Consider the following 15,993-nt stretch of genomic DNA (forward strand, 5'->3'; position numbering starts at 1 on the left):
GAGAGCTAAGACAAGGAAACACTAAAAATACTTTATATGCATCATAGAAATGTCCCAGCCAAATACTCTTGATGGTTCAGTTGTAAATTGAGGTAGGAGTTCTATGTAATCTATTGTGTACGTGTGTGTTTTTGCTCTGATTCAGAAAATCAACAAGGAAAGATAGTCTTGGGATTTTTTTTCTCATATGGCTTGACTTTTTTCATTTCCCACCACGTAAACTCAATCCTAAAAAGAGATGACAGTATCCTAATAAACCACTTTGCATTTGTGAGAAACACAGAATAATTGAGATGCTCTGCATATCTATCTATCTCCATCAACAGTTAAGGTAAGAAAAGTCAGTAGTGAAGCTGCAATGATCATGTGACATGATTTTGACAGTGCCTTTTCATTTTCTACAGCTTTCCTCTCAACTTCTCCCCAGTATTTATTTGAACACTGAATGTATGCATCTTGTTCTTAAGGTGTTGAAGAAGGGAGTCTAAACTTTACAGTTCTGTCCATAAAAATCTCTTGTTGGTTCCAAGCATCCTCTCTTGCAGGTGCTTGAAATTCAGACCCAGCTTCCAGAGCTCATGATGTGGTTCTGGGTCAGACTGAACATCACTGGGATCTGATTGCTTCTTGTCAAGTCAGACAGTTAAATCTGATTGAGACTTCATGAATATGTGTAATACAATATGGATGAAGACCTTCTCCTCCAAGGGTGTCAGAGTTTGCTAGTAACTCAATTTCTTCTTACTGTAGTGGCAATGGTGGCAATGCTTACTAACATAAACTGCAACTCTCTGGCACTGAACAACTGGAGTCTTAGCTCCAGCTCAATTTGAAATTCTGATAGAGTAGCATAAATCTAATTCAGGCTGACCATTGTCTCCTATTTTTTTTCCAAATGCACTGCTGAATACATCCTTATACACCTCATTAATTGCCTAGCATCTACCTTACACCCTTTTGTTGGCAGTTATTTTTCTACCTGATTGGACCTCAAGTTATCAGCAGCCGGACATTAATTGCAATTTTGGCACGTGCTGGTGTTCAATGAATGTGAACTCATCAGAGAATACAGCTGGAACAAACCCAGTAATTTATCAGAGACATTAGAAGAATAGGTACCAAAAGCCATTGCTGCCGAGCTTTGCAGCAGCAGTCAAAACTGCTTTGCTTTGGAAGACATCACTACTAAAGACTATCCTAATGTGCTCTGGGCACATGGCAATGAATATCTGTCAGGAAATCTGAATAAAGGACAGTAGGTTGTCCTAACTATTCAACTCAAATGGTCTGAGCTGAAAACAAAGCATGTGTGCGTACACAGAAAGGTGTCAGGTTAGAATGGAAAATATCTATTGCTTCAGGGAAGGTTGGGTTGAACAGTCTTGCTTTTCTCAAGGTGTGCATGCATATGAATTTGAGAGCCATACCTTGTTTTGTTTAAGAGCTCCTTTCTCCTTCATGTGAGGGCAGTCTTTCCCAGTCACAACAGCTTTTATATCTGCCACTGGCACTGCATTAAAGCAAAAATCCGAGAAACAACAACAAAAACAAACAAACAAAACCAGAAAATGAGTTAAAACCATTTTATGTGTAGAAGCTACAGAGTCTAAAAAGAGCCAAGACTAATGTGTTAAAATTGTCACCCCTTGCCATTTCCAGCCTGTTGTAAGAAAGAAAACTGTAACAAAACAACTAGAAGAAGCAGTAACAATTCTTGACAAGATTTCAGACTATGGATAAAAAGCTGAGTCTTTCCTTGCCTGCTGAGGCTACCCTGGGAAAGAGCATTTCATATACATGTGCATCTGCATCTGGACAGGCTTTGTGTGTATTTGTATATCTTAACAACATATACTGATTTCTCTCTTACTAATGTAATATGCCTGCCTGTCCTGTTACTCCTTCCAGGGCCTCTGGGTGAAGTCTGTGCTAAACAGAGGATGCTGAGTGAATTGGACCCCTGATCTCTGTCGATGTTGCTGCCCTTCTGTTAATGCCTACATGCATTTTACAAATATGTATTTCTTTACCTAACTGCCATCAGCATTTTAGTTGCTTCAAGTACTCACAGGAATGAGGACCTACCAAGGCTTATAATAACCCATCCCAATTGCTTTAAAAAGAAAAATGATCAGAAACCATTAAAAAAAAAAAAAGGTAGGAAAAAGTTTTGGAAGCTGCTGTCACCCACACACATTCACAGAGTAAATCCAGTGAGGTCACTAAAACGTACATTTCCCTAAGCTTCAAGTGGAATTCAATTTTCCAATCATGATTACATTATGGAGAATCTATACACTCCACAATACAGTATGGACAGTGAGTGACAGAAAGTTTCTACAATCTATAAATTATCCATTACCACTGCGACTCTGAAAGGCATCATATATATAGAACAGCATAATAGCATTAAAACCTGGAAGGCTTGAAGTGGTATCAGAAGCTGACTACAAAATGCTGGTGGGTGTGAGCACAGATGTGGCACGCTCACAACAAATAAAGCCCTAAAAAAGAGGACAGCTGCTTTCTGTCCCAGCTGGAATCTGCAGTTTGTTTAACCCTGCCAGCCTGAAGAGAGAGATGACACCCACAGAAGTGAAAAGTTCTAAGTAAAAAACATTTATTTTTGGAAATAGACACAAGATATTCAAGCTTGGCAAGGAGTACACAAAACAGTTATTTGTCTCAGCCCTCCAGCTTCTCATCCACCTATTTTCTTTCATCTGTTGATCTGTTCACAAATCCTAACAACTAAAAATGATCAGGAAAAGTGAGAAGAATGAGAAGGTCTACAGGCGTATCCTTCCTCGGAGATGCAAGCCATTGCATTCTGTACGTGAAGGACAACCTTAAACATCATATTCAGACCTTAACAATCCAAAATTCAATACAAGTGTATCCAAAGAACACCTGGGTATTTTTGGAAGGTGTTCTGCCAAATTCTCAATCCAGTTTGGCTCGACATGCTTGGAATAATAACGATGCTTTATAATCTTACATCTTGTAATATTCCCAACTCTCTTTTATCAAACTCTAGCGGGGAGGCACAATGATAAATCTTACATTCTTTATAGTCTGTAAATCTGCTGTCCCGACATGATAATGGCATTCCCATAGAGGCTCAAGAGCCTGCAGGGAACACAAATGGAAAATGAAGCCTGTAGTCAGGGTTGGGGTTTTCACTGTGGAAATATGCTCAAAGCAAACAAATCTGAGAACTGCTGGTCCAATAACTGTGCCTGCAATTCAAGTGTGACCTTCACTCTTTTTCTGTCATTCTGACACTACTGTAACTTTCAAGAGCTATTTCTCCAAGAGAGAAATCATACTGTAATCTTTCAAGAGCTATTTCTCCTTGCCCAGTAAAATAGCATCTTGCAGTGCCAATGTAGCAATATGAGACCCTGTCCTACATTCTACCAAGACTGCAGTGAGAGCCTGAGGCATTCTGAAGGTATTGAAAAGAAGTGAATGTGACTATGAAATGACAGGGCTTCAACATCAGACAGGTTCTTCTTTCTCTCACAGCCTGAGTTTGGGAGCACTTAAAAATTATAAAAGGTACAGCCTGCAGATAGGTTGGGGATCAGAAAAGAGAAATAAGTCTTTGTTTTACCAATACAAAGAAAAGTTTAAATCACTGATTTTCTTCTTTCTCAATTTTCAGGCTGAAGAAACTTCTATCATGTACAAAAATTATTCTTTTTGTTCTTCCACAATAGAAATGGAACTACCAACCTGAATTCTTGTACAAGCTGGTCTGATTTGATGATGACAGGAATGGCATTTATTACTTATGGCAGTTCAGACATGAATAAAAAGCAATGATTACTTATTCAATATGTTTTTTTTGTTGTTATCATTTTCTGGTGATGGAACTATACCAGTCATTGTCTCAGACTTCAAAAATAGTTTCCCAGAACTCCAGGTTAAACCTCTACAAGTTATGGGGAAGGACTAAGGATAAATTTTTGAGAGAGCATGATTTTCTGAAGGGCTCCAAAATGACTTTAATCCCTACAAAATATCCCAAGAAATCTACTGCTAGAGGCTGTCACAGAGGCATGTCCGCTCCCAACAAAGTAATGTGGGGTCTTTTTAACAGTGTTCAAAGCAAGGTGTTGTCTTTAAACCCACTGGCTATGATAATGAAAAAGACCTCTGTTTGCCTCCAAAAAGACCTCTAATTTTTCAGCCAGTCACTAGATTGTTTGCAACAGAAGAAACAGCTGTCTCCATGGACAGGATGCGCTTCTGAATATGCCAAACTATTTTAATGTGACATCTGCAGTTAGACGAGGAATGAAAATAAACTGTGTTCCTCTCCATGAAATGCACGACATTTCCAAATTGAATGAAATTACAAGCTCATTGCAAAGCTGAGCTCAGTCCTCATATACGCTTGCCAAAACTAGGACAGCAGTATTTGAAGACATGAGGAAATGTTCTCTGCTCTCTATCTCCATAAAAGAGCTGCCGATAATGTCCTGTATTAGGAAAAAAACACTACATGTTAGAAAGAGGAACAAGCTTGAAAGAAGCAAAAGCAGCACAATCCTTGTGCATAACTTACATTTATCCTGCAAGGAATCATGGGGTACTTCTCCCTGGGGACTTTCTTCCAAGTCTCCGTAGTGCAAGACCTTGTGATTAGGTGAAAGTCGGCAATACCAAAATTTGTCTGTCAAAATAAATGCATTAAACAAGGTCAGTGACATGTTTTCACCTGCATTATCAGTGAGGCACTAAGGGAAGGACTGTCCTTTTGTTCTTAGAAGAAACGTTTGGGGGTGTAGAAAAGCAGGGCAGGGACTTTGCTCAGTAATTTCACGTGGCTGAACAAAATTGGCATTTACCATTTCTGTCTTGATTTAGCCACTGGTTCCTAAGATAAACATTAGCAAGAACCAACTCACTTGGTTTTACACAATATTGCATACGCTCACGGACAAAAGACTAAGTAACACTGCATTGAGTGGCTAACTTTAACGTACACACAAAAGCTTCATGTTTTGCATGTTTTGTGAAAATTAAGCCAAATTTGGACACCCTAAGCCTGATATATTTGAAATATCCCATAACATGAAGATTTTGACTCGCAGCTTTTCACACACTGGAAGACTGGATTTATAGAGAGACTGGGAACAACAAGCATGGAAAGATTCAAAAAACAAACATTAACTCCCTTGTCTTGTAGATGACTTAGCGGTTGGTGTACCCACAGAAGTACACATATCACACTCCTCTTTGCTAGGACATATATATTTTATGTCTCTGGCTTCTCAGGATAGAACTTCTCTTAAAATTATTTATTAGATCTACATCCAGCTGGGATAAAAGGCTGGGGGAGCTGGGCAGTCACTAGAGCCAGCCTGCATGTACTCATGTGGGTGTTAGCAAAGAAAGGACTCCTTGGCTCCTTTAGGAGAGCGATGGCTAAATGGACCCAAAGTTTTTGAAAGGACCCCTAAAGTCTCTTGGCCAGTGATTTTAAATGCAGTGCAATGTGAGGCAGAGAAAGGCAATTCAGTTTTGAATGGCAAAAGAGGGCTTCCATGTGTTTCTTTAAATTTATTTGTCATGGTGGGTAAAAATGTTTGGGGAAAATAAACCACTCATTTCAAATAATTTCCTGATTTTGATTATTTGCTTCATAAGCATAAAGAATACCAAAAAGTTCAGGGGTAGAAGAGCCCTTGATGAAGAGATATTGTGATACAAAGAAAGAGATCCTGAAATATAAGCATCCTAGGACTGTAAGCAGAACATATAATATTACACTACAGAGTCAAGAGGAAAATCCACTTACAAAGCTTATGGAATGAGAGAGCAGGAGCCCTCAGTAGACTCTCTCCTGAAGAACACACACAAAGCCAATTCATTGGAGCAGTTTGTGCATCTCTGAAGGATGCGTGTGAAACTTTTATACATTCAGACCTTTCACAAGGAACTCTACCAGAAACACTTCACAACCTGAAGCTTTAAAAAATACATCCTGTTGGACCTGATGGTAGAGCAACTTGCCCCTTGTCTACCCAAAGAAAAGACCCTGCTGTGTAGAGATGGTTCTTCTGCCCACCTTTCACTTCAGTCTCAAAAGAATTCAAAAGAATACACCTTACAGACACCAAGATCACAACTACCATTTTTGTCCTAATAAAAACCAACACAGTCTCACTCCTTTGTCAGTAACTCAGCCAAGATGTTGCAGCTGAAAAATAAATATATATGCCAGGAACTCCTTTCAGCTTAGCACAAACAGGGTTGCAGTTTTTACTGAGGGTTTGAAAAGGTTCTTTCCTTAACCTCCTATGAGTGAGAGCATTCAGGTAACCTCGTTCCCACTGCAGTCCCTTGCTCCAATAAAAAAAAGGGGAAAAACGCTCAGGGAAAATTTCTCTACTTTGTTTTTAGGAAGGGGTGGTTTTATCTGAAGGAACCCTACCCATCTAATCTCTGGAGGCAGATGGAGCCTTTTCCAGCAACTCCCCGTAACCCAAGGTTAATTAAAGAACTAATAACTGTAGACTGCAGCTGGAAGCATGTCCACTGCGATTCTCCTGTGGGTTCCCTAATAACTGCCATTGTACCACAGATAGGTCGTCAGGGGGAAAACCCTTAAATGAAACCTATACATGGAACTAACAAGGCTCCCTCAGCTGCAGCCAGGCTGAGCCGGGTGATCGGCACATCGGCAGCAGAGATCTGCACCAAGAAGCCTCTGCAGCCACTCAGCCTTGGCTATCTGGGCTTCTTTTTACCTCTAGTTTACCAGACAATATCCTGTGTAGATAAGTGCTCAAGGGGAACAGCTTTGAATGGGATGAATGTTGTTCTACTGTAGTGCAGGTACTGAACACAGTTTCACTGGATGCAGTGCATATAAAGCAGCACTGCAGTCAAAATAAATACTCTATGAAATTGCTCCCACTGACAAGGAGGGTGAAGTAGCCTTAATTACACAACACAGTGTGGGAAGTGGTGAGCATTTACGTTCAGCTCTAAACAGAGGAAATTGAAAAAATAAGCAAAAGAAAAAAGACAACCCTGTTCTCTTTACTATCATCAGGAAGCAATGCTTATAAAACAACAGAAAACTACCTATCAAAACCCAGAGAGCCCTTAAATACGAGTCTGTGGAGTTGAAGTACCATGAGAGGCTTTGAAGACAGGGCAGACCCTGCCCTTCAGTGGGCAGATCTGTGCTTGGGTGTATCTGGAGCCCGGGCAGCTGCCAGCTCAGGAAAGAGTGAAGGGCATTTTGTTCAGAGCAGAGCCAGATTTACATAGGTGCATTCTCATGAATGGTTTCAAGCTACGGCAGGGGAGATTCAGGCTGGACATGAGGAAGTATTACTTTTCAGAAAGGGTGGTCAGGCACTGGAATGGACTGCCCAGGGAGGTGGTGGAGTCACCGACCCTGGGGGTGTTCAAGGAAAGGCTGGATGTTGTGTTGAGGGACATGGTTTAGTAGGAGCTATTGGGAATAGGTGAACGGTTGGACTGGGTGATCTTTTAGGTCTTTTCCAACCTTGGTGATTCTATGATTCTGTGATTCATAGAGTTGTCCTGAAGCCTAAGTCACTTCTATGAGATACAAGCCTTTCTTTGTGCCAGGTGTTCTTACACGTGAAGGAAAGCCTGTGATTCCATCACAGCGTTCAGGCACTATTATTTAAACTTGTCACCGAGTTTTCTGTCTAGTAGCTGACCTTTGACACCATCAAATTTAAATGCTAGGGATTCTTTTTGGGAAGCAATTATTCTTTCTGCTTTTCTTTTTAATTAGTTCTTGATTTTTTTTTTTTTTTATTTTCAAACAATTGCTAGAGCTGTCAGTGGGTTAAATACATCATGGCACATTGCTGAAGATTACAGACAACGTTAAATAATAATAGCAAATTTAATAATAGCAAATTATCCTAATAGCAAAACCAACCACAGATTTGGCTGGAAGAATAATATTCAAAACTGTGACCAAATAGTAGAGCACAGAACATTGTGCTGATGGGCTACAGAGTGCTTGACCATTCATATAGTGTTTCCAAATGCATGAATAGCCAGTGATTCACATGCCCTTCACAATGCTACCCCACGTGAAGAATTGCTGCGATTAGTGCAGAAGTGCTCTGTGTTGGAGACTGGAGGAAATAGCTCAGATATTAATGGGAAAATGTCTGAGAGTATACATTTTCTCCCAGAATACGGTCCAGATTACTAAAAAAACAAGCTTTTTTTTTTCTTTTTTTTTTTTCCTCCAGATGAAGGCTGTTCATAGATTTAGTGAAAGGAACATGTTTTAACGTCAGGGAAAGAACACATATTTGCATGTAGATTTTAAATACCTGTGTGGACTCAGCCTCTCTCTTTTGCTGTGCTGTGTTTCTTTCAGATATTCACCATATCGACAGCTGTCACTAACTGGTCTTAACTGGTTAGACAAAAACCAGCAAGCCTTGAAAATGACTGGCCGCTAATTAGCTTGGGGCGATGCTGGAGGCAGGCTTGGTTCACCATTTGCTCTCAGCAAATCACATGCTCAGAGGATATTATTTTTTATGGGGTTCCAGAGCATGGACCAAAGTAGAAGCACGATCCTTTTGCAGAAAATAAGACAAAATGCTCACGTTCAGAATTGGGAGTAACTTATCCTAATGACACGGAAACCTTGTCTTTGCTTGATTTTTTTGCTTTACATTTTCTCTTTGCAGGTTACTTAAAAAATATGCTGCCTTGTGTTTTTAGTATAATGGTGTGTATCACCGGGCTTGTTTTCCCTTCCAAATAAAATCTGTCAAAGAAACCTTGTCTTCAACTGCAAAACCACTGCAATAACATGCAATTTCTCTATAATCTTTATAAAGCTAAAAGGGGAATTTATTTCCAAGAGTGCATCCAGTGACATTCACTACAAATATGCTGGATGACAGCCACAAAAGTGTCTATTATCATCAATAAAATGCCTTTATCTGCTGCTTAGCTCTACTGGAAAAAAATAACTTTTGGGGTTATAAAGAGCTTTGTAGGCTTTTGCTTTAGTCTTCATTTTTTCTTTTAGGAATTACCACAGGAAGGAGAAGGCTAAAGAGGGCTGTCTGTCAGCTGATGTCCACAGTCAAAGAACAAAGTGGGAATTTGCAGAGCTTCACAAAATGCTACTGAAAAATGACCAGAAGGGAAGACTAGATTTTACTATTTCATTTCCTACTGATTAAGAATGCCTAATAAAAACAGGAGTTAGTGCTGCAGTTTGTCTGTGAAACGTTGCAAGGCAAAGGCTGTGTACTCTTTGAAAGTGGCAAGGATCCTGCTGGGACAACAGTGGTATTTCTGAATTTCAACTACAGAGAAATCCTGCTGAATGATAATCCTGCTCTGAAATGCAAAAGGCACAGACTACATACACCACACTGCCTAACCTTCAGCCTCACTCCCCACGAAGAATGACCTGTTGGACTGTGCTTTTCCAGTGCCAAGTATGTATGAAAGTCTTTTCATCTCTTCTCAAAAGGCCATAAGAGGCTGTAAGTTCCCTGCTTGTTTCTTTTTTGTAAGTCAATTGTCTCAACTTAATGTGACTAACCATGTGTGTCCTACCGCATGTTCAAACAACAGCCTAAATGGAAGTTTGCTCTGCAGTCTTTATCATGGAATAATGCCAGTTAATTATTTTTTAAATAGGCAATTTAATGCTTTCAGCTTCTCCTGTGCAGGACATGTTCAGGTTCCTCTTGTATAATCTGTAGACATAAGTAGTCTACACAGCACTACTGTGTAAAAAAGAATCAGAGGAAAGGTAAAAGAAGTGGTACACATGCTGAAGTAAAACAACTACCTGATCTTAGCATGAACACAAGGAGTTTGCTACATAATAGGCAAACCATGATGCGTTCCAGTGTTTCCCATTTGTGTTTTGTCAAGCTGGATACTGTACAGCCATACTCCGTGGCAAGAGCTGGAGCAAAGTGCAGGTGCTGGGGCTCCTGCTGACCTCTAAACAAGCACAGGGCACAGACACTGAAGGGCTGGTTGGGTACACGAGATGAGGAGCCAGGGTAAAGCTAAGAGAAGACACACTCAGGAATTTGTGGCTTGTGTCATTTTTTATCGTAATACTCAGGAACATTATACAAAAATTGGACTACCCTGATGTTTAGCATCACTTGCTAAACCTCTGGCCTTCCGTTCACTTTTGGTCATGTTTTAGCTCCTGACACCACGAGGGCTGGTCTGACAGCTTGCTCTGCTTGAGGTACAAGAGACACGGAGGGACAAAAGTCAATTTCAGAATAGCTTGTTTGACTTATTTGACCACCTGTCATTATTTGCTCTTTCAGACAATGCCAAGCACCATACATATGTAAAAATGGACAGTTCACAATTAAATGGGTTCTAAGCCAAACATGTTTATCTTTAACATTCTTTGCTTGTTCATTAGACTGTACAGTAATGACTATCGTGTCTTCTTCCTCCCAGGTAATACCTTACACTTTTGCTTCAGAGAATATAGCATACAGGAAGTCGAGCACAAAGCATGCACAACTCTAAGGCACGTGGAATCATGTCCTTCTAAATGGGCATGTGTATCTGACAAAAAAAAAACTCAACTGTATATTTCTGAGAAAATACACAAGTTCTTCAAGGCATGACTACACATTTTCTTTGTTTCCAAAGAGTCATGAACCCTTTCAGCCCTGAAATAAAGATGACATCAAATAAATTAATCTGATGTCCCATATAGTTCCATATGCTCCCAGGCATAATGCATAGCAGCCTTCTTAACTGTGGACCAGAAGATCAAGTTGATTTTCTTCTTTTTCATTTTATTTTCCTTTAAATTCAAGTCCACTCAAATAAGGTGAACCAATTTATATACTCCAATGTTTTTGATCCTATGAATCATGGACTGACAACAATTTAAAATAAAATAGTCTATTTTCAACTTGGAGATGTGCTAAAACAAGTACATTTACAAGGATTGTGCTCCTTCCCTAGAATTTCAGTCATTTGGATTAAGGGTATGAAAGGAATAGAATAAAAAGCCCCTCGCTACTGATAGCTGAACAATACTATGCATTACTTTAGGTACTTTTACCTCATGAAGATGCTTCTATGGGGAAATATGCCTCCCTATGAGATTTATACAGAAGCTGCAGTGGAATATTCACGCTTTTTCACTAAACTCTGTGCAAAGAGCTTCACAGAGGCTTGCAGTCTTGACAGAGAAGGTATAAAGCTGCATCATAATTTTCTGTGACTTCTCTCTTTGATAAAGGCTTAGAAATTTCCAAAATAACCACTGCACATTAAGGAAATTTGCCTGCTTATTTCTTAGGACTAAGGCACTGCAGGGATTATTTCTTCTGTGAGGAAAGCAGTTTTCCAGAATTAATTTGAATGTTGCAAATATTGATCTTCCGCGGTAAGTAACTTTCTATTTTGCATCGCATTTGCAGTGGGGAAGAAAACAGCAATCCTTATCCCCACAGAGTAGAGGTTCTAAAGGGAATTTTTTTGATACAACCTCTCATTAATCTGTTGAATTTACATTATGTTCACATTATTTTGTTTTGAGAAAGAAGTATTCCTCTCTGAGGGGAAAAAGAACCATAAAGGTTTGACTGTATTAAAATGAGCAGTAAATCTAGTACTGAGCAATGACTCATAGGATTGGGAAAATAATCTTCTCATGTCAATCATTATTCATCCAAGTGTACACAAATTACTGATCTAAGTGGCTTTTGAAAGCATATTTAAACACTATAATATATTTAATGTATATGGCAATACACAACAAAAACTAAGGACAGGCAGTACTAGAGGGAAGGGTGTAAAATGAGTTCGTATACACATTTTGGACATCTGCCGTTTGATTAGTAATATAGGCTGAGATTTGGTTCAGAGAGAACAAGAAGTCTGGGCATGAAGCAGAAATGAAAATACTTAGTTCAGGATGCAAGACTGCTGTTTGAGATTTTGATCAAATGCTGGACTTGAATTCCAGATGAAGCCCAAACCAGTTCCAGTGAAACAGTAAATCCTACAATTGTAACTAGGAGATGCTTTCAGATGCCCCCTGGTAAAAGCAGTCAGTCAGGACAGCAATAAAACCAAGGATCTTGCCAGTAGGAGCAGTACTCATCTCAACTTTTAGACAAAAGTGACAATAAAAAGCCAGACCAGGCAGTCTGAGCTGTACCTTGCCGACGCCGACTGTTCAGTTTCCTAAAGCAGGTGCCCTCCACAAGTCGATTGAGACGTTGCTGCTTGATCAGTTCTAAGATCTCAGGCTGAATCTTCTCTTTCAGTTCCCTTGGGAAGGAAGGAAGAAAGCACTTATGAGATTCAATCAAAACCCACCCTCTTCTCTCTGAAACGAAGAGCCTCACAAGATGTTCATGTCCAAAAAGGAGACAACTCAGAAGCATGCCCAGGTCAGAATTTAACCTGCTTCAGAATAAGACTGCTTTCTTATAAAAGGGCATGGGAGTCAGGCTATCTCTGTTCTAGACATCTCCCTGCTATAGCATCAGTGTATGACTCAGGGAACTTACTTGTTTCTTAGCTTACACAGCTAAAAATAACACTTGCTATAATGCACTGACAAGCTTTCTCTGCAGCAAATAATGCTCTTTCATCACAGGAACACTGTGAAGCTTATTTGAGGGTCTCTCACCTCTTCTTGTATGATGCTCTGCTAGTGTACTTTACTAGCATTATTATTTAGGACAACACAAGAAGGCTAAAACACACTTTGAATAAACAAAACAAACAAACAAACAACAGTGAACAATGCTAATCAGGCAAAGCAAAGACCAGCTCTGTATTCCTGGTATTGAGCTTATGCCATTCAACTAATTCATTATTGACAGAACTTGGTGGAAAAGTAACCCATGATGGGGACTGCTCAAGGATCAAACTTTACCTCTGCCCAGCAGTGCAAAAAACAGCAGTGCATTTAGAAGCATTATTACATACCCCTAAGAAAACCCATTTTCTACATTCTACTTTGATAAAAGCAATCAACGTGTCAAGAACGAAGTGTAAAATGTATGCATGTAATATTTAAAATTTGATTTCATATATCATCACATGGAATCAGAGATGTCTGAAGTAATCAGTTATATCCTCACTAAGATTCATTAGGAATATATAAAAGACAGGTTGAAACATTAAGCTGACAGTAAGCCTAGTAAGGTTTAAAAAATAACTAAATGTGTAGATGGCTTATAAAATACGAAGCATGTCAGAACCGTAATTCCACATTGCTGTATGCATTAGGTAACACCAAAACTCATTCTGTGTGGCAGTATGTTCCAGTAATCATCATCAAAAGAAAACAAAACCGTGCTATTCCATGGATAAAATAAAACTGTCCACTTGTTAAACACTTAGGGACTTCAGCGTCTGCTGATTTCCACATTCATGTGGCTCTGGCAACTTTGATGTGCCAACACCCCACTGAAACCACTGGAAATTCTTTTAGAGAGATGGAGGCTTTGAAACAGAAATGTCCTAATTCTCCCAGGTACTAACAAAATGGTTGGAGTACCTGATGCATATTTACATGCTGTGAAAATCTAGCTGGCCAAAAATCAAGTAAGCATTGTAACTATAGAAACAGGCCACCTCTCAGGAACATACAATTAGTCCTTCAGGATAATTTTCAGATGTTGTTTTCTTATTGGGAACTGAGGTAGGAATGTGCTGAATGGTTACATTCTGTGATTAGAAGAATTCTGTGACTGAACAGATGCCTTCCCTTTCTGAGCTGATGAGCTTCCCCACTCCTCAGGTAAGAGCTGGGAACAGGGGCAGAGAAAAGTAGTGCCAAACTACAGGGCAACGACTGACAGTCCAAGGTACGGACTGCATACAGCTGGACTGACTGCAAGCATTCAAAATTGATACAAACATCTCTGTGATGTTTCAGTAGTCTAATTTAGAAAACAGATTACTATCATTAAAGACGTGCTAAAGACATTAGGTTTCTAAGACAGTATGGAAAAAAAATCCAAAAACGAATGGGTCATCTAGCACATTAGTAGCTCACTAGTTACTCTCAGTATTTCCTCTTATGTCTTCTGAAGTCCCATCTTCCCTTTACAAAGTGGAGGAAGATTTTTAAGCAATTCAAAAACGAAGAAGCAATCCCCTCTATGGTACCTCAGTGTCTAAGATTTTCTGGATGAAAAAGGGAGGCAGGGGAGCCTTCTGCCTCCTTGCTGATGTGCCAGAGCCCCTCTACACATGTGCATAATTTGCCTTCAGGACTGTGAAGCTCAGAGGTAGTACCTTCCTTAGTTTTACAGTCCCCGTGCTTCAGCACACAGAGGAACAAAGAGTTGAAGGAAGATTGTAAATGCAAATATATTTTTGGAAAAATTATTTATGCTCCTTTAGATGACATCAGCTGAACAGTCTGTGCCTTGTGAAGAGCAAGAACAAACTAGGAAAGCTGAAGGAGACAGTAGCTTTAAAAATTGCTGTTAGCTTCCTACTGTGTTCCTGTGATGTAAGAATGACAAAAGTCAGTGGGCTGACATGACAGAAGGGCTGATGGAACTACGGAGTAATATACGAGCGCTAATTTTCTGATCTCACTGGGCTCAGCACTACAGGCTGCTGACATCAGTTACATATTTTTAAAATAACAGACTTGGATTTTACATATTTTTAAAATAGCAGACGTGGATTATCTGCAAATCTGAACATTACTGAACTTTTTTTTTTTTTAATTATACAGATGATTCTAGCTTTAATTCAGCACCAGTTCTACCTGCCCCTATCTTTTGCCTTTTCTGCTTATAACTAAGACTGTTTCTTATCAGCTGTTCTCCTTCCAGGATGGGGCATACTGTAGTCATTTAAATCATTAAAACGTAATGGAAGACTAATCCCAGGACTGCTTTCATGGGTTTTGTCCTTTTATCTTTCTGGTGGGTAGCTATGTGCTCTCCTAATCACTTCATGCATTCAGAATAGGCATTACCGAATCCTCAACGCTGCAGAGAAATCTGTCAAGATAAAAAGCCAAAAAGCATCCACTTGCCTTCTTCCCTCTATTTCCCAGTACGTGCTGATTTTCACTCAAATATTGCCTAGCAATGTCTCCGTAACTGACATGAACTCTCCCTTAACCATCAAGCCTCCAACATGGACATCACAATTTTATCCAGTATTACCCCATCTCTGCTCATTTAATGCATCAAGAAGATCTCAGGACTCCGAACACATCCCCTGTCATAGCCATTCAAAATGAACCAGTAACATTTTACAGCCTTGTGGAATGGCTGTTTGGATGATCAGTAATGAACCCAAGCTCTTGCATGCATTCTGTTCTAAAGAATTTCATATTTTCCCTCATCTGAAGAAACTCTGGTGCACAATACAACAGTACTCTTACAGATGAAACAATTACTTACAAAACAAGGTTGCTGTAGTTACATGGATCTAAGGCAACGCTTTCCAACTTACACTCAAGTCCAACTTAACTGAAACTTCTTTGATCTGGCAGCTTAAAAAACTCAAACCACCAGTACTTATACAAAGAACAGCAAAAGAAAGATTTCTGTCATGTTAAAGGCAGGAAAAACCATCATCCGACTGCCATATGCTCACACAGAATTAAACAAGGCCCACTGACTTTACATTCAGCTGTGCACAATCTCTTTTAGCATATCTGTAAAGCTTTAAAATATACAGTAGAGCCACGATTGCTCTCTTCACTCACAGTCTCTCCCTACAATGGGACCATGATTCTGTACTTCTATCAACTGTGCCATCTATGCAATTTGAGAGAGTTCAGTATATAGAATCAAATCAAAGGGGAAAATGAAAGAACCATTTCTTTTCACTGTCAAGAATGAGTGATCGTGGATGCAATCGAAATGCAAATTCATGGAGTCAAATCTCTGCAAATGCAGTTGTGGTTGCTGAAATACCTTATCAATTCACTCAGCCTTTACAGCCTTTAGGCTTAGCCTTTGTCCT

General features: G+C 39.6%; 1 protein-coding gene across 3 annotated transcripts in view; it reads right to left on the minus strand.

Annotated features, from left to right (window-relative positions):
* ELMO1 (engulfment and cell motility 1) overlaps positions 1–15,993 on the minus strand; it is a 290,415-nt gene that overhangs the window by 10,027 nt on the left and 264,395 nt on the right. For all 3 annotated transcript variants that reach the window (XM_042888913.1, XM_042888914.1, XM_042888915.1), the window contains 3 exons: positions 12,200–12,312; positions 4,574–4,681; positions 1,428–1,510 (listed from right to left, as the gene is read on the minus strand). In XM_042888913.1, coding sequence (XP_042744847.1) covers positions 1,428–1,510; positions 4,574–4,681; positions 12,200–12,312 — 304 coding nt within the window. The remainder of the gene's footprint in view (positions 1–1,427; positions 1,511–4,573; positions 4,682–12,199; positions 12,313–15,993) is intronic.

This window comes from Lagopus leucura, unplaced genomic scaffold (assembly GCF_019238085.1).
Source record: "Lagopus leucura isolate 7727_CA_CO unplaced genomic scaffold, USGS_WTPT01 Super-Scaffold_100157, whole genome shotgun sequence".
NCBI lineage: Eukaryota > Metazoa > Chordata > Aves > Galliformes > Phasianidae > Lagopus > Lagopus leucura.